Source organism: Alosa sapidissima, chromosome 13 (assembly GCF_018492685.1).
Source record: "Alosa sapidissima isolate fAloSap1 chromosome 13, fAloSap1.pri, whole genome shotgun sequence".
Classification (NCBI taxonomy): domain Eukaryota; kingdom Metazoa; phylum Chordata; class Actinopteri; order Clupeiformes; family Clupeidae; genus Alosa; species Alosa sapidissima.
In genome coordinates, this window is record NC_055969.1 from 11,247,734 (window position 1) to 11,266,872 (window position 19,139).

Below are 19,139 nucleotides of genomic sequence, written 5' to 3' on the forward strand. Positions count from 1 at the left end.
AAAAATCCAAGTCAGCAGGGACCAAGTATACTATATACTGAACTGCCTGAAAAAATACAATATTCAAGAAAATGTAAATACAATCCACTAAAGCATCCTACTGTGAATACTACTATCCAACACATACATTGCTTTCAGTCTATTAGAACACATGGTCCTGATATGTGCAATCCAATTTGCAGGACTGCCATCAATCACCATGTAGGCTGTCAATGAAATCAAGAATGATATCAGATGTAATCACCTAATCTTTGACTAAAATGTTGACTATCATGACTAGTCTTCCACTAAATATTCATACTTTTTCAGTAGGAGAATCATATCACCTGTTTGTAGTTTGTTCAAGAAAGTCAATAAAAATCTTTAGAAACCTGTTAAAAATATTTTCTAAGGAACAACCAACCGGGTTCTGTGACTTGACGGTGATATTACAAACTGAAACCTACTCTTTTCAAAATAAACTAAACTAAACTAAATGCGCCATCGCTTCGCGAGAGAGTCTGTTGAGGAAAAACCCAACATTTTACTTCACTGCAAATATCACTGCGATATTTGCATGTCTGATATACCTTTTGTTGTTCGCTAAACTGAATTATTTGCCGCTGGAGGAGGAGGGTTGTTGTTTTTGTAAGCGAGACGCCCATCATTCAAAATTCAAACCAATGAGACTGAGCGTGAGCCTGAAACTGTACCCTCGCCCTCTCAGCAGGGAGGCATGGCTGAATGCGGACTGCTCTTGCTCACTTCGGCAAACTGCGCTGCGCAAATGTCTGTTGCGTTCTGATTTCGGCTGTCATTTGTCACATTTTGGCAACATATTGACTTAATAACCTTCAGTGTCCGGAGATACAAACACAATTTCAAAGGATTTGGCGCAAAGAAAGGTCTTTCGGTGTCCGTCTGCTCGGCTGCCTCCTGGTCTTTCTTTGCCCATGACAGTTTGAAGACAACGCCGAGGATATAGATCCGTCTTCGGCAAGGAGAGCACTTGGAGGAAGACGACGAGAGCTAACAGAACTTGACGATTTTGGGTGGATCTTTTTTCTGCATGTTGCCCGGAATGGTGTAATGTGATCTGAATCTCCCACACATGCGGTTTGTTACATTCAAATTAACTTACTCACACAGCACAAGAAACGAGTGGTTCAGGAAGTATTGGTGGATGTTTTACCGAGGAAACTAAATTTGTCTCAGACCATAACTCTGATTTTCATCTACACATCTTCTCTGGACATTTTCTGTGGATTCTTACTGCGACCGGGTTGCGATACTTGCTGTCCGAGTCTCCAAGCTGCTAGGAAGGATGCGCTTGTTGCTATGAATACACGATCAGACTGCACTGTTGAATAAAAGGAAACATTCATATCTACAATCGCCCAGCTCTCTCTGAAAGAACTTTATCACTTGAGTGTACCAAAATCTGTTGCGATCCTTTTTACACAGGATATATAGATTTCATACTGGCAACGTATGACTTTTTACACCATCTTTGAGTAATCGGCAACATTAGTAACAAAGCTTATAGTGTGGACAATCGGCATCGCTCAGGTGCAGTGATCCATTATTGCTGTAACTCATTCATTCAGTTGAGAAAGCGAATAGCTTATTTTTAAAAAGCCGGGCATTCCGATGTGAACGCCGCTCTGTCCGTTCATACCGAAGTTGTTATCGTAGACACTGCATCGCGAGGATCTGCGTGTCAAAGTTAGATAATGCCGCAACTGGAAACGATTTTGTTTGTTTTTCACATCTTCTGGACGTGCGTGTTCACTCAAGAACCGGCCTCCAAGGTGGTTGCTGATCGCTATGCAGTCTTTTGGAACCGAACAAACCCCAGGTGAGTCGCCAACATAATCTCTCAATGCCTCGCTGTGGAAATGATTGAATCTCATAGAAAGCAAAGTTGGTGTCCACCCACCCAGAGGTTGTTATTTCAATCTTTATTTTAAAACACGTGTTTACGCAAATAGAAATATACTTAGACCAGCGCGCTAACCTTTATTTGCCGAAAGCAATGAACATATGAATTACAGTAGCCTACTCTCAACAAAATAATGTAATTTAGCTTTTCACTTGTCATATTAACATGGCCAAATTCTACAAAAAGCAGTAGAAAACAGCAAACACAGCCCTACCATTTAATCATATTACAATGAATACTCGCATCACTGCTATAATTTAGAATGTTTATGGCTGTTTCCTTCCGCTTTGCGCGGAACCCAATATCAGTCTATGCAGTGTTAGACTATAGGTTATTGTAAACAATATAGATTAGATATCTATCTCCGACCTGTAATACTTTAGGTGTATATCAACAGACCGCCTAACGCAGAGCCTTTGGAAATTATATTCATTCCGTGAGGTCTGCGGAGGCAGTCCACTGACAAACTTGTGATAACATTTCCCCGGTCTTCAACGAAACCTGATGAATGACCGTTCCCGCAAACCTTGTCCCCTTTGGTAAATTGTCGCACTATGACTTTGCAAATTCATGGGACAGAATCGGCTCATTGAAATTAGCAGTTGAATTGAGGGACTTCTTTTGAGATGCGCATAATTCAAACGTTTACCGCACCATGCCTTAACAAGGAAAATGCTATCCCAGTAACTGTTGTCCAAATAGAGCACACTATTTCCCACTATTGAACGTATTCTGAAAAATAAAATGTACAGATGTAGGCCTAATTAGTGTGCCTTAAAATGTACAAATAATTGTGACAATTACTTTGAATCTGTCTTTGAGCTTTGCATAGGCCGCGTTTCCTGCGCTATGGTGGTTGCGTGGTTATGTGCTTACCTACATTACATTGTTATAACACAGACGTGCATTAAATGTATTATTTGAACTAAATTGTACTTTTAACTCAATGCTAGTAGCCTAGGCAAGCGCATGGGAAAGTGTAAATCGATTAGGTGGTGTCAGCCTAAAAACCTACATGAATCCAGTCTTCTTTGTTATTTTTGCTCTCAGGAGAAGTGTTGGGGGAAAGTGTTTTGTTGATATTTTCTTTCGCAGTGGAATGGGGAACTGTTGATTGCTCCACTCTGATATTCGAGCCTGATAGCGTCTCGGGAAAGGAAACTAGTCGGCAGCTCAGGCAAACGGAGTTGGCAGCTCAGGCGAGAAGCGATGTTCTTTTTCCCTCAACCTCAAGTTCATGTATTTGAAAGGGGAAATACGGAAGCTCTCTTACAGAATTGTAGAGCTAATGATTTAAGCGCAAAACATAATTTCATTATAGCCTACACTGTGGAGTACTTCAGTGCTTTGTCCCAATTTTACGGTTTTAATAAGAGGAAAGACATTCTTTCAAAACAGGTGAACACTATTGGGTGCACCCCTTAGTGGATGACTTTCAATTAAGTTAATTCAAGGTAACATGCTTTGAATTCTTAAGCTTTGAAAATGGAACAATAAATCAGACAAAAAAATAAATAAATGCAGCTCTCCAGAACTTTATCTGTGATCAAGCCCCTCTTGGTTACTGCCTCCCACTATACCTGTATCAGAATAGTCCAGATGAGTTGAGCTCTCTTACTGTGCACGAGAATCAGGATCTCTGTCTCCAGCTCTTGCCAGGAGTGCCCAGGTTGGTGCCCCCCCACCCTCACCCGTGTCTTGCCAGCGACTGTAGGCCATTTCCCATTCCCAGCTCCTGCCCCGCAGTTGCCATGGGTCTGGCCCGCGCCTCTGCCCCACGCTGGGCCGGAACAATGCCCGAGACACAGAGGGTCTTTTCAGCCGTGGCCTGCGCCCAGCTGGGTGCATGCTTTTCGCGAGAGAGGCACATACGGAGGTCACACATTTCTGCGATAACCAAAACAGGCCCTCTGGTCCGCCGTGGTGGGGCGGCAAGCAGAGGCTCCGTCGTCAGGGTTAAAACCGGGGCGAACCCGGGGCCTCCAAACGGCCATGTCACAGGCACCCCGCCTGGGTTTTGTCTGAGGAGAATGGGGCCCCTTGGCTAAATAAATGAGTTACTCTAAATGAGTGTCTCTCATTCGCATTCATGGACTCACCCAGTGGCCTAATCCAGCTCGCTGGCTGGGCTGTATTATGTATCTGTGCTCACAGCTAAGACCTTTGGCCAGCCTTCCCATCTCCTTCCTCTCAGCCTCTGAGACTTCTCTCTCTCTTTCTCTCTCTGTCACTCTTTCTTTTTTCACCCATTCCCCCCTTCAAAATATGAGGACTGTCAAAATATGGTTTGGGTGAACAGAGAGAATTGGGTTCAGTGTTGTCAGCGTTTTTCGGTCTGTGAGTATTTCCACAGAAGCCTTGAAATGGACGTGATCATTGGGGAGGGGAATAGGGATTGAAGAGGAATTGAAATGCTGAGGAATTCCTGCTTGTTTTCCCTGGCCCTATTCACAAACAAATACAGGTTTTTGTCAGGGTGTTAAAGCGCCTTTGCCGTTACGTAGGGCCCTCCTCTGCATACCCACCCCCCAGACACACACACACACACACACACACACACACAAACACACACACACACACACACACACACACACACACACCCCACACCCCACACACCACATACACCACACACACACACACACCACACACACACAGTTAGTTAGACGGCCTCTCATACTGCGCCCCATCCCCTCCGTGTCTCCAGCAGTTGGATTGATTCTGTTGAATGTGATTCATTAATGCCTGCAAATTACGGGAATCAAAAGCACCAGAGCAAGAGTTCAACTGTGAGGTTTAGCCAGCCATGAGCCATGCTGTGAAATATTAATACTTCAATTGATGAAGGCACATTATTGGCTTCATTAAAAATTCTTAATAAAAGAACATTAAATACTTCAATGACGCTTTGCACTTTTATGACAGAAGACAAGACACTGCACAAGTGGGCTTTTATTTGCTCTCCTCAACCCAATAACTTTCAAGTGGCCAATTATATTTTGTTTGAAAATCATTCCTAGACTTCAAACGAGAAATCATCCTAAATTGCAAGTGTGAGGATATTTTTACCACAAAAAAAAATCAATTTTCATGATCCATTATTCCAAAACGCCTGGCTTAATACAGAATGCAACTTCCAACTGTTGAAAATAATTAACTATGGTGGCTACCCAGCAAATTACACTTTGCAACTACAGAGCGTGTACTTTGGGGGTTGTGTGTGTTCGTGTGAGTGTGTGTGTGTGTGTGTCAGTTGGGACTGTTTCTAGTCGCACTTGAGTGAGTGCAGTGTGTGCTGTTGGGATTCCTAAGGGGATTTGTCCACTCCCTGGTCTCTTGTGTGGGGGCAGAGGTTTGTCCAACACCCTCACAGGTGCAGGCCTTGTCGCATTTTGTGTCCCACCACACACACAGCTCTTGGCCGCCATTAAGGGTTGAGCTTGTTTACAGTAGAACTGCGCATGTCTGCTGCCATTGCATGAATCTAGTTAATGGCCTCTGGTGAGAGAGTGATATTGCTATGTTATACCACGGCTTGGTTGAATTTCTTATTGTGACACATTCTTTGGGAATATCAATTGAATTTGTATATTTGCACACCTGTGAAGAAGTCCACATTTTTTATACTTGTATATTCATTTGTCGAGTTTGTTTTGAGGTTGTGAGCTGTCTCGTTGTGACAGAGTTAGTGGATTAGTGTACTGTCAGAAGTCCAGAGAGCAGAAAAATAAGTTACATTTTCGTAGGTTACCCTACATCTGGACAATGGACCACAGTGATTTTACAAGCTAGAACGCTGGGCTATGCTAGCTTAGTTCTAGTAATGACAGTTTGTCCTGAAAGTGAAGTTAAAGTGAGGTGAGGTGAAGTGAGTTATGATGGAACAAAGTAGTTCAAAATGTAAAAATTATATTACCTTAACTTAAATTATATTAACTTAACATACTTAAGCAACTTAACACAACACAAGTGTGACAACCATGGTATAAGCGGGATGCTGGACTTTACTGCATTTGGGTAGCAGAAAATAATGCACTACAAGGTGCAGTAATGGCCACATTACCACCAGGAACAAGCATTATTCTGTGCTCCTGGAATGCTTTGCTATCCCTAACATAACACATTTATTCGTTTTTTCTATTAGTGTGTGAGTAGGCTATGGATGTCTGTCTTCCTTTATTATTCACATCTGAGGTATGGTGTTGTGAATAGTCAGCATTTCAGAGTTGTGTGGATCATTAATGGTCTCCAAATTTAGATCGGTGTTGTTGTTGTTGATTTTTTTTCCTTTTCAATCTTTATTCATTTGTGTGGGAAGTTGTCTCCAGCTGAAAACGATACCTGTTTATTTGTTGTTGATAGGTGGGATCAGCAGAGAATCGGTATCGAATTGCAGCCTTAATCTTCTCCGTGTTTGTATATGTGGTGCCATGGAAGCCGATACCGTAGCCCATCAAAGCGAGCCATTGGACGAGCCCCACTCGCCAACAGCTGGGGGCAGGAGGGGATCGGGGCCTTCTGCTGTAGAAGTGTCCTCCTAGGGGCCCGATTCTAATCTCCGATAATGCCCCCTCAAAGCTCTCAATAACAGATGTGACACATTTCCCTTTAGATGGTAGACACTCTCGCTCACTCTTTCTCGTGACATTTTTTTTCCAGGTTCGGTAATAGCTCCAACTAGAGGTTCTGGGATGACACATTTGCTTTTTTGTACAGAAAGCTGTGCTTTTAAGCAATTCTGGCCATTCCAAAATGTTTTTCAGCTGCCCGTGGTCACATACCGCAGAAATGTAAAATGTCGCCAGTTCCTCCCATCTTCTCTTTGCCTCACTCCCCTTGCCCTTCACCCTGACGTCCTCCAGCACACATACGCAACTCTGTGCCGGACAGAATGACCTCAGATGTTTTTTCTCTCTTTATATATGCTGGCTCATTTTTAATCTCCACTTAAGAAACAAAGCCCCCCATTTTGCGGTCTGTGGCCAGTTGATGTTGTGATAGCTGCTCCGTCTTATTGTGCGCAGTTCAGTTCGTATTGTTCGGCATGTTTACCCTCCTCTCCCCCTTCTGTCTCTCCCGGCTCCCTGCTGCTTGGTTCCGCTTGGATTTTAAACGGCTACAAAAAAGAGAGAGAGTGAGAGAGAGGGAAAAAAAACCTCCACGTCCAAATATTGACTGGGTCTTAGGACCTCAGCCCTTCTCCAAGCCAGGACGAGACCCGTGTGAAAGGGCACTATTGTTCCTGTCTTAGCCGCCCTTTGCCAGGGTCTAAAGTATGTAGGCCTCTGTAACACAAGGACTGGGTACGGCGGGCCTTGTCTCGCTGAATACAGCCAGGGCGCACAACGGGGGCAAGATGCATAGGGTAGGGGTGGGAGAGCACTCAGGAGAAGGCTGCACTCGGAAAGAGAGGAGGGGGGGGGGCTGGGGGGGTGTGGGGGCAGGAGAGACCCTGTCTCAGCGCCAGTGGGAATGAGCTCCCACCGTCCTCACCGCCCCGCTGCCCGCTCCCCGCTGCCTGGCCGCTCCGCCTGCTCCGCGGCGTGGATTAGGCTCCGGGGTTTGGGAAGCATTTGGCTGGCCCTTTCTCAAGGAACAAGGGGGTGTCAGGAGAAGGAGCTCACTGGAGAGAAAGTTCTCCTGCAGTGTAACCAGCACATCCTGCTGGTTTGTGACCTCATATACAGAGGAAGGTGCTTGGCCCCTTTCTCTCAGCTTTATACATCCCGATACGCTAATAAGTCCGGAAGCTTTAGTGTTTCACGGGTGGAAGGGAATCCTTCTCCTTGCCTTGTGTCCTTCATATCGTTCCTATTTCATTGTTCTCCTGTTGTTACAGTGTTGCACTGCCTTGCGGCTCAAAGGAAGTCTTGGAAGGGTTCAAGCAGGGAAATTCATGTGGTTGTCACCTTGTATACTTGCAATCTTTTTTTTCGGTGCCTCTGCGGCGACAGCCTGGTGAACGATCGAGTTATTTATTTACATCTTTTAAACTCTTTCAGTTTATTCTCCTTTCTTGGTTTTCCCTCTATTTTCTTTTTCTTTCTTCCTCTGTGTTTTTTTTAGGAGAGCTTTTAAATGTGATTGGTGAAATGGCATCCCTTGGGTCTTTGAAGCCAGTGTAGGTATTAACAGAGAGGCACTAAGGGGCTTAAAAGGTCATCAACCCATTGTGTGGAGACACAAAACACTTCCTCCAAGGCCCTTCACCCCCTCTGCCTTGGCCTCACAGAGCTATGGCCTGGCTGACCATTCATATTAATCAGCCTTAGCCCCTAATGACTCTGATAAAGGCTCTGAAAGAGTCCTAAAGTGCCCCAAACCCCCCACTCTGCTCCTGATAAGCACACGTAGGATAAAAAGTGTTGCATGCGGTGAGCGTTGGTCTCTGTACAAAATCAGGCAGAAAAGACCTATCCAATCTCCACATCCTCCATTAGAGACCATTTAATCAGAAGGGAAAGAGAGGTAATAGAGGATGCATTTTTTGGTGAAGCACACTTAAAGGATGTGAAAAAAAAGTTTCCTTTTTTCTTTATTAAGGGCCAAGCTGCTTGATGAGAGAAAAATGGAAGGAAAGGGGAGAAAGGAGAAAGGGAGGGAGAGGGAGAGATGGTGCAGCAGGAGGTTGAAAAAGAAAGAGAGAGAGAGAGTGAGAAAGAGAGAGAGAATCACAGAAAGAGTGAAAGAGAAATAAGAGAGAACAGGAATAGTGTGTTTGGATAGCTTGCCCTATATCCCAGCTCTGCTCACTCTTTCCACACGGGCGCCATAAAAAATAGCTGTAGAGATGGCTGTGTCTCAAGTACATGAATATTATCGGCTTACTCCGTGTCCTCTCATGCTTTCCTTTATTTTTCCCTACTCCGATTCTTAATTTATTCTTATTGAGGGAGGAGTGTAATTGGTTTCCAGCATATCAGTCCATGCCTGAACCATGGGGCTCTCTTGAGTTAAAATTGTGAGGAGGGAGAAAGTGAAAGAAACAATGAGCAAGTGAGTGAGGGAGGGAGCTATGTGGGCCTACTTTCTTGGCAAACTTGGATTGGAACAGCCCAGAGTTGGGCGTGTGGAAGACATGGTACACAGACTTGGCACAGTGATTCAACAATCATCCCGACTGGCAGCCATTTTAGGTTCAAATTTCCGTATATCGTAGCCCTCCAGAAGATTTCAAATTGCCAGGAAAAGTCGGCACATCATTAAACAAAATGTGATTAAAAGTAATCGTAAAGTTAAACGTACGAGGCACATTTTTGGTAGCTGTCGCTGCCTGCAACATTCTTCATTGTTTTTTCTCGTCCAGTTGTGTTAATTAAACCGTGTTATCTTAATGGTTTGATATTCAGAGACATTTTGATCCACGAAGGAAATAAATACTCTCCACATATTAAAATGGCCACCTTAATGAAACCACATAATTGAAACGGATGGTACATGCTGTTCTATTTACTATGAGAAAATTAATAAGCCCATTAAATGTGCTGTAAATTTTAGAGTCTGTGTTTGGTAGTTGGAGTCTTAATAATAGACATGTGTGACAGAAAAAACTTTGGCAGAAAGATTTCATTGGCAGCAAGCAATCAATATAATTCTGCCACCCAGAGAAAAGCACATCAAGTGAATTTGTTGCTGCGTTACCATAATGCAAACCAGAAAAATAAGTAACTTTTAAAAACCTGTGGGCAGCGAAGTGTCTTTTTCACAGAACTTTGCCGGACCTTTGGTCATTATTATACTATGGAGGGAGCGATAGAGCCTTTCCTTGTATCGAATGTGAGCACGCACTGAGCTTTGGGACCCATGAAATATTAAAAGCTGTTTGCGATCTCCGAGTCGAGTCTGGCCAACAAACCTTCACACGCAACGTGGGGAAAATGAGGTCAAGACGGCCATGATTGGAATGTCAGGGTCGACATTTTGTCTCAGTGCTGTATCACACATGGGCTCTGTTTCGCTTTGTCGTGATCTGATTTTACATGCTCTGAGCTTGAGTGTTACTCTTGGTGTTTCGCTTGTGGTGTTATATTTTTTTTCACGAAAAATGTTTAAGCGAAGTTTTTAACGGTATTGCTGTGATTGCTGTGATCCAGAATCTTCTCCGTTTCCTTGGAGGGGTTCTCCTTTGTCTGTCGATACATCCAGACAGGGAGGGGTCCTTAAGGCAGCCATTTTTGAAATTGTCTCCATTTTGTTTTTTTTCCCGAACGGGAAATATTGAATAGAAAGATCCAGATGTAATTTTGTTTCTCTACCCATTTGCAACACTGTTTGTACTTGCATCCCGCATGAAATGTTGTTTGTTTGGCTCAGTTTCACTCAGTGCCAGTACCTAGCACTGTAGTGTTTGTTATGACAGTATGGCTGTCTTCGTCCGAACTTGTGCCAATGTGTTGGTGTCATTTTCTGAAACAGTGCCCAGTTATGTTTTACTCGCTCTCACTCTACACACTGCCACTGCTGGCACTGTGTTCCCAGCTCCCAGTGGGACTTCATTATTACCTGATTTGCGTTGAAACCGCACCAATGACCTATTTGTCTCTTTCTTTTCCCTCTCTTTCTCGTCTTCTTAATCATCATCATCATCATCACCCCCACCCCCCCCCTTGTCCTCTCCCCTCCGCTGGTGACACGGCCCTTGTATCAGTGGTGCGGGGGACCACGCTGGGCAGACGCTGGAATCATGGAGGCTCATAATCTTCCTTTATGTCCTCACCCCCCCCCCCCCCCCCCCTCCCCACAGCCAGGCCTCAGTTATTCTAGTGCATAATTGATGGAGAAGTTAGAATAGCAGAAGTAATGCGATGAGAGGGTGCAGCGGAGCGCAAGAGCGGACAAGCGCCGGGCTGCCAGTGGAGAGCGGGATCGCGTGCGTGGGGCAGCAAACATTGCTCGGGACGAGAGGGCACTGGGAGGAACAGGTCCTGACATAAAGCTGGGACAAAGTGTCAGTCTCCAGTCAGTCACGCTCCGCGCCGGGCACCGTGTGCGTGACCTTCTGTCCAGGCATTCCCATCAGGCCTGTCGTTCCAACATCCCTCACTAGACCCCCCACCCCAGTCTTTATTAGCCGCTCAGCACAGGAGTGATGCTGAGCCTGGCCGTGGATACGAGATGGAACATTCCGACTGCACCGGTCTCTTGCTTGGCCCTAATGATGATGAGATTGGTGTCTAGATTGGAATGCAGTGAGCACGCTGGTCCCTGTTCCCATGCTTAAAGTGCACGGCGTCGTCCCCTCGCCTTGCAGCCAATTGTAGGGGGGGGGAAATACCCGCCCAGGCCCCGAGTCTCCGGTGACAAGGTGTGTGTCACACCTAGAGCAGGCACTACAAAGAGGTGCTAATGGCTGAACAGCTCTACTTTGTCTGTTAAACAATGAGCTGTGACCACTGATAACCTGGGTAGTCTTGTTTCAAAGGGGCTCCAACTGCTTTTCCCAAAAAGCCCTTGAGGAAATGAACGGATCTCTTCCTGAAATTCATGCTGAAAAGAAAAGAGAAGGAAGGGGCAGGAGAAAAGGCAACCAAAGGTACTGGTTATAAGGCACAGGAATTTGATAGCAGTCAGTATTAATCACTCTTTTCTTCAAGACTGGTTTGGCTCAGGGAAATTGAACATGGGACTTGTCATTGTGAATTTTGTTCACTTAATGTGATTTGAAAAGGCTTCTAAAATGCATATAGTTACTGCTGCGTTTGGGTGCCTACCACTGTTTCATGGGCATTATGTTACCAGCTATGGTTTTTGGTATTCGCAGTAGCATATTGAAAGTACATTTATTAAGTTATTGTAAACCAAAATATTCCATTGAATATTTGTGAAACAGTACTCTGGGAATGTAAGTTCAGTTTTGGAAGGTTTTGTGTGATGTAGTACAATTTGATTTTTTTTTCAAACTCACAGAAAAAAAACACACCTGATTATTTCAGAATGTGTGAATATCAGTGTGAACAAGAAACACATGTCTGTCCAAAACTCTCCGCCCTCGGAGACACAGCAGTCTTAGCCCCAAGTAAGAATAAATAACTTTAATGAAAATAAACAGGGCGATGCGGATACTGTCTCTGACTTATAATTTAACTTTGTGCATGTGGTCATGGGGAGGGGAAAAAGGAACTCTCACTAGTAAGTCAAAAGCAAGCGTTTGTCTCAGGTATAAATATTACAGCAGGGCCATAAAGACTTCCGATGGAAACATAAGCACCAAACGCGCTCAGGAAACAAATAAACCATCTTTATGGTTTTGCCTCTAGCCCCTTCACAGTTTTCCGCTTTCCTGGAACGACCTAGCCCCCACAACGGCAAATCAAGCCCGGTTGTGTAACGCTGGCTCATTTTTATTTGGAATAATTTACTATTTTAATTTGTGGCTATACAGCTGAGCTGTAAACAGCCATGTGTCTTAGCATGGAAACTCCATAATATTTTGCTGGAATATTCTGCCCTATGGGCTTTGAGAGAACAGCAGCAGTTGGTTGTGTAAATAATGATTCATTTGGTGGTGTATAAATAGTGGCATGGGCGCTGTTCTAATTCTAGTAAACAGAACAGTGTGGAGGATTGTATGTGTTTATATACCAGAAATTGTGTGTGTGTGTGTGTGTCTATGACTTTGTTTAGATTAGGGTCAAGTATTCAAACTGTATGGTAGGGACACCACATGGACAGTAGTGTTTTGAATTACTTCAAGTGACCGTTAAATGGGGTTGTATAAATCATGTTTTGCTCATAGTGTGACAGAAATCAAGAAGCAGTATGCTTGTCACACAACAATATTATATTTAAGAGGTAATACTTTACAGAATAATCGTACAAATAAAGTATGGCTGTATACATAACTGTAGTATGTGAAAACTATATTTGATTACAAAATGATCTATATTTGCGGATAAAAATGTGTTTAAAAAAATCTGTTTTGTGATTAGATATACGTTTTTATAATAGAAATACTACATAGACTGAAATATATGCGTTTGAACTTAAACAGTTGTGTAAAAAATTATTTGTAAAAATGCTCATTCTACAAGAACACCCAAAATCTACTAATAGGTTAAAAATAAGTTAAAAGCAAAGAAAAAACATTGACTCTCGGTTACATTTTAATGTTTTACTACAAAAATATATATGCCATTTTTTCTTGAAGTGGAATCATGAAAGCAAAAATGCAATAAGTTAAAAGATTTTTTTTTATTTTCATAGATATGAATGATTTATATTTAACATGTTTGTGTTTTAATTTCATTTAGTATACAGACAAAATAATTTAATGCATTTAATATGATTAAGTATTATGTTACATTCTATGAATCTGATAATCTCCTAATATAAAGTATATCCAACACTATTTTGTATTTCAAAAACAAATTTTCCAAAGAATAACATAAATATTGTGTAGTAAAGTAAAGTAAATAGTAAAGTTAGCATAAGTAATGTGTTTGCTGAATATAGACTATCTGTACTTGTGTGTGAAAGAGTTAACTGTCGTCTTAAACCCGCTTGCGTGCCAGGGTCTGTCGCTTCTCCTCTGTCATGCTCACTTGAGCTTCACAAATGATTAGAGACCGAAAGAAAAACTGATAAAATAAATCCCCAGTCGGTAACAGTCCAGCTCGAGGAGTCCTGTGACCAGCACTCAGTCACATGGGCCATCAAAGGTTTGCCTGCCGGTGAGGTCTAGACACGCGAGGCCCAGGGGACGGTCACTGCACAGCCCCCACGGCGCACACCTCTCAAACCATCAGCACCTCACCTCACTATATGCTCCGGGCAAGCTTCCTGGTTCCGGTGATTTGTGTGAAAAGCGAAACTTTAGATTGGCCATGGCCAGTGGTCGTAGAAAGTCTCAATTGTTCAATTGCTCAATTGCTTGTCGACGTTTTTCGCCAAAGAAACAGTATGCTAAATTGTGATTGATTGTGTTGATTGAAGTAGGTAATGGCTAGTGTAAGGGGGCTGTATATTCCTATTGCATTTACTTTAGTGGGCGTGCTGCTGATTGTTGTGTTCATTGGTTTGGTCTTTCAAGAACATTGCGTGACTAAAAGCTGTTGTGCATGAAGTGCCTCATACATTTACAGTATGTGAAAAGTAGAACATGGAACTGAGGGATTGGTAGGAGGAGTCTGAAGGGGTGGGCCAATGAGAACTCAGCAGGAGGTCACGAAGACCAATAGTGCGCAACTCCGTGAAACGTCTAGCAGGGTTGGTGTGCAATGTGGACAGGGATTGGATAGAGTGTTGCGCTGGAGCTTTTAGATCAAGGTCAGGGTCACCATTTTCTTTAGCATGTGCCATTTGCTAGACATTCCACCATCATCGTGGAGACATTTAACTTGGTGAGGTGATTAATATTTTGTGGTGTACTCGGCAGTGACAGCGGAGTTGTGTTTTAAACTGATGGCGAATCCAGATGGCTCCATTCTCGCAATCTTAATCAGAATCTTCAAACTGGGCTGGCGCTCAGTACTAACCACAGCAGTGTAATGTTGAAGTAATACGAAATTACAAAATTCTTTCCCCCCTTGCGAGCAGTTGTGGCAGTAATTTTATACAGGTCTGGAACACTATGCTTTGCACAAAGGCACAGGACACAGTAGCATTTGATGGTGGCCTCGAAGATATCACAGCTCGGAAACAAATAAACCAGACACCACTACAGGGAGAATGGCTTGATTCGTAATGGGGCTTGTGTCTTGGCTTGCTTGTGTTTCTGTGCTCCATGATATGTAGTGCATGTATTTATGTGTGGTAGGGTGTTGCTTTTGCTAGTTTGGCAGCAAGCACAAGGGAGTGCTCCACTCTGTGTGTTTTCCTATTAGCATCGCTATTAGTCAAACACAGCCCAAGACCTACACACTCTCTCTTAGACAGGTCTCTCAGATCCAGAATGCAAGCGGATACAGCACCTCTCCCTGCCAAAGAAGCCCATTTTTGTCATCTCTCACCCTCACACACACTCTCTCTCTCTCTCTCTCTCTCTCTCTCTCTCTCTCTCTCTCTCTCTCTCTCTTTTTCTTTCTTTCTCTCTCTCTCTTTCTTTCTACTCTCACACGGTCCATTTCACTATTTGCCACTTGCCTCCCCTCACATTCTAACACGCTCCTTTCCCCTTTCTGTCTCTGTCACTCTCTCCATTACAGCTCCCCCCCTCTCCGCCCTCCACTCTTTCCTTGAATGTCTCGTCTCTCTATTTCACCCCCCCCCCCCTCCTCTCCTCCACCTCCTCCACCTCCTCCCTTCCCCTCCCTCTGTTCCGTCGCCAGTAGTCTGCCACGTCCGCTGGCTCCCGTCTTCGGGGCCTGATATCAGATTTGCGAGGGCTGAGATGACGGGGGTCGGCTAGCCCATCCCAGCGCAGCGCCCTGAGCTCCGCTCCCCGATCATCCAGCTTCCATTGTCAGGCTCGAGCTCTCTGATGTCATCTCCCCGTCTCACCCCACCCAACCCATCCCCCCCCCCACCCCCCACCCCCGACGGCCACTTCCACCGATAATATCCTACATGGCCGGCGGGTCCCTTTAGAGGACTCGTCCCTCCATGTGATGTATAGGTTCTGCTGGCTGGTTCAGTAATTTTCCCTGCTTTTTTCCCACTTTATTTCCTGCGGTGCTTGTGAAATCAGATGAGATCGGGATCAGCCCAGGAGATCACGGGGAGTGCATGAGCACGAGCTGCACTATTTCTTGAAAGCTCCATTCGCTGCAACAACATTTTGCCCCTTGCACCACAATACCTTCTCACATAATTCCATCCTCTGTATACTGGTGTATATGTGTGGTTGTTTCTGCAATCAGAGTGTTGTGTTGTCTCTCTCTCTCTCTCTCTCTCTCTCTCTCTCTCTCTCTCTCTCTCTCTCTCTCTCTCGCCATGGTTGTGATATCCAGGGCCTAGTGGCCCGCTACCTGCATGGGTGTGATATGGCGCTGTGGTGGTTCTGTCCTCCATATGGAGGAGTGCTGGGCCAGATGCTTCTCAGATGATTGCGACGCGCGGCATGATTTTAATTTGCGTCGCCGCTCCTTGCCCAGACGGACGTGCTAATTTCATTTGGTGTGAAAATGAGTCGGCAGACAGGGCGGAGGAGCCGCTTGCAAAAGCACGGCGCTCACGTGTTTTTCCACTCCACCGCAATATAAAAAAATAGGAAAGGGCCTGGCTTGTTTTTTCGAGTGAAGTTTTTGGGGAGAGGTTTTCGTTGGCTTCGCGTGCTGTCATTTTTGGACCAATTCAAGAGAGATTCTTTAAGAAGTGCAATCCAGAACGCCTTTTAGCCCGGCTTGGACGTGTGAACTGTTTGAATCCAACTCCCTCATTACCACTAAATCTTATCACTACACCTAAGGAAAAGGCACCGAAGGAGGAAGAATAACAAAGAATCAAACAGATTTCACAATGAATGCTTACGCTGTAGCGCCGACCCTCCCAATGTGGGTTTTTTTTCCTTTTGGCCCTTTGTTCCGCTCCAGACTGCAGATGACGCGTGTGAAACGCGACGTGATATCTGCGCTCTAACGGTTCATTATTCCTGGCTTTTCTTGCCACCGAGAGAATGAAAGATCACTCCGCTTGTGGAGAAGAGAAAAAAAAAAAGAAGAAAGAGTGCGACACTGACCTTGTGGCAGTTCGAGCCGTGTTAAAGCCCGAGGTTTTACACGGCCGCGTCGGAGCCCCCCCCCACTTCCCCTCCTTCTCCTCCCCCTACCCTCTCTCACGCTGGGGCAGTAGCAGTATCACCCATGAAGGATTGGGTTCCGGCCCGATGCTAATCGCTGCTCTCCACGCTCCGCCATGTTTATGATGCCTTGAAAACGCTTATCTGCCCCAGACATCGGCTCCAAAAGTCAGCTGTGTCTTGCTAAAGGTAAACACATGTGGGGGCTCGGTGGTGCCTTTCACACGATAGAGCTTGGGGAACCACTGTGAAGACCTTGTCACCTCGTACTGTCATCGTAGCGCTGGGGTGTTGCCATCTACGTGTGAGTGATAAAGCTCTTCGAAAACAACTGAGGGAAAGACGTGCTCTCACAAAGGCTGTTTACACTGTTACATTCAGCCAGCCACAAAGTGCGTCAGTCACGTCTGTAGAATTGTTAGCGGATGAATATGTATTTTGGAGTTTTTACGTTTGTTTTGTCTTACTCAGGGTCTTTCATTTTCTCATTCTTTATGTTTTCAATGAATGGGGAGGGAGAGAGCCAAGTCTAGCAATGGAAAGTGGATTTAGACCATTAGTGGACAGTTAAGCCTTGAAGAGTTGGCCAGTGAAAGCGGAGCCTCAATTTGATAGTCTGTAGCACCTGGTTAACTTCACTGACAATAACGGTCGCAGCCCTGGGACTGCTGCCTAGTTCTTCCTTCTCCCAAATGAAATTGCTCCCCATAAAACTATTGATTGGCTTCTTTTGCTTTTATTTTGTCCACTCTCTTCTCTCACCCTAATGTCTTTCCACCACATCCCCTCGCTACCTTTAAAAAGCCTGACAAAGGCAATGATGAAAACACGCTGAATGGTGGCGCCTTTTGTTAAATGAACGACAAGGGACTTGAGGGTAACCCGTTAAGGGTTTCACAGCGAGCCTTTCCACAAGACTCGAAGCTGGCTAATATAATCACAGTGAAAGAGCTGCCGAGGCTATTGTTTTAACAAATGAGTAGCGCTGGAAAATTTGGATGGCGGTCAGGAGTGGCCGACGACGGATACGTTCAGCAGATGGACACCCTGAACACTCCAATTAGAGAGCGGGCTAACAGATGACATAATTACCCAGAGGAGACCACTGTCTTTCAGGTGCTAATTGAATCGGTCCGTTTGCCAAAGAACTGCTCCCATCTAGTGCACAGTGCTTGGCCGCATTCCTGCTGCAAAAGCCTGTGGCGTATATCGGCCGGGACGATGATAGCGTTTTTAGCGCAAATATTTTAAGCTTGTGAGAGTTGATCCGGGGTGGGTGTGAATCATGGTTCATTTGCTTTTTTTCATTTTTTTGTGACACAGTTTTTAGTTTTCTCCCGAGGCCTATCAAATTACTGGCCTGTGATAGACCGGACTCATTAGTGAAATGGTGTAGAAAGACCACTTAACATAAGCAGCCGTAATGCAGACGAGATTTGCTATTGTGATCCTCGCTGATGAATAACAGCTTGTCCGCTTTTGTTCTCGCATTAGGGCCTTTAGGAATAATGGACAAATATGTTTGGCTGTCAGTTACTTAGCGCCTGTAGATGTTAATAGGAATTTCATTCACTGGCTTTACAGCCAAGGTTTGTTGGTCAGGCCGATGTCTCGTTTGAAGTTTGTGTGTGTGTGTGTGTATGTGTTTGTGTGTGTGACTTTTGTTCACACACACATTCACTTGTTTGATTCTTTGCTCTATTTTTTGGTCTTTGAAATGGATGGCTTTTGAGAGCAGATGAAAAAAATCCTGCACAGAGGAATCAGAGCAAACGAGGGAAGACAAGTTGTACTTTTGTCCATGCGGTGCCGAACTGCAGGCATCTAATTGTGTCTGACACGTCCCTCCCCTGGCAAAGAAAAGCTTTTTCAGCACGTCAGCAAGATTTCAGCGGGCACAGAATCTCTCTGAAGCATCTCAAGATTCCCCCCCCCCCCTTCTATTTCAAGTTCTTCTTCTCTTCCGACGCTATGTCTCAGAATTTTTGTATCTTTTCTTCAGCTTTTTGCATATGTGTAGTAAGACTAAGAGAGAAAGAAAGGAGGGGAAAATGTGTTGTAGTTCGCTCACGGCCATTGTGACTGAAGTGTCGCTTTCATGCCAGTTGAGTTGGACCAGACTGCTTCTTGGCCTGTGCCAGTTGTAAATAAACTTCACGCCATCACATTTGCATTGTGAGTGAGAGTAAGTAAACACCAACACGCTGGGCAATTGGGATCTCTCGCCAGAGTGACCACTCCACCCATGTGTGTGCGGGGTCTCCTAGTCGAGTGAGCGAGAGAGAAAGAGAGAGAGAGAGAGTGGCTGTTTTACACAAATTGAGGAAACACACACACACACACACACACACACACACACACACCCAAGTGTGACTCCCTGCCTCAGCGGGGCCTTTTCCTCACATTCTCACGCTGGCTCGTCCCTTCTTCTCACTTCCACCTCCCAAGGAAGCGGGCTTTCTGAGGCTGAACCGGGGCCAGGTCAGAGGTCGTCTTGCTCCGTGGTCACGCCAGAGCCTCCCAGCTGTCACTCATCCATCGCCCCCT

The 19,139-nt window shown here is 44.8% G+C and overlaps 1 protein-coding gene across 2 annotated transcripts in view; it reads left to right on the forward strand.

Moving 5' to 3' along the window:
- The first annotated feature begins 724 nt into the window (after nt 1-724).
- Nucleotides 725-19,139, forward strand: part of LOC121680418 (ephrin-A5-like) — a 59,385-nt gene continuing 40,970 nt past the window's right edge. Inside the window, exon 1 of one of the 2 annotated variants that reach the window (XM_042059787.1) lies at nt 725-1,837. In XM_042059787.1, coding sequence (XP_041915721.1) covers nt 1,713-1,837 — 125 coding nt within the window. In that variant the 5' untranslated portion in view covers nt 725-1,712. Of the gene's footprint in view, nt 1,838-11,260; nt 11,451-19,139 lie in introns of those variants that run through there. The other variant, XM_042059788.1, reaches the window with a different exon arrangement.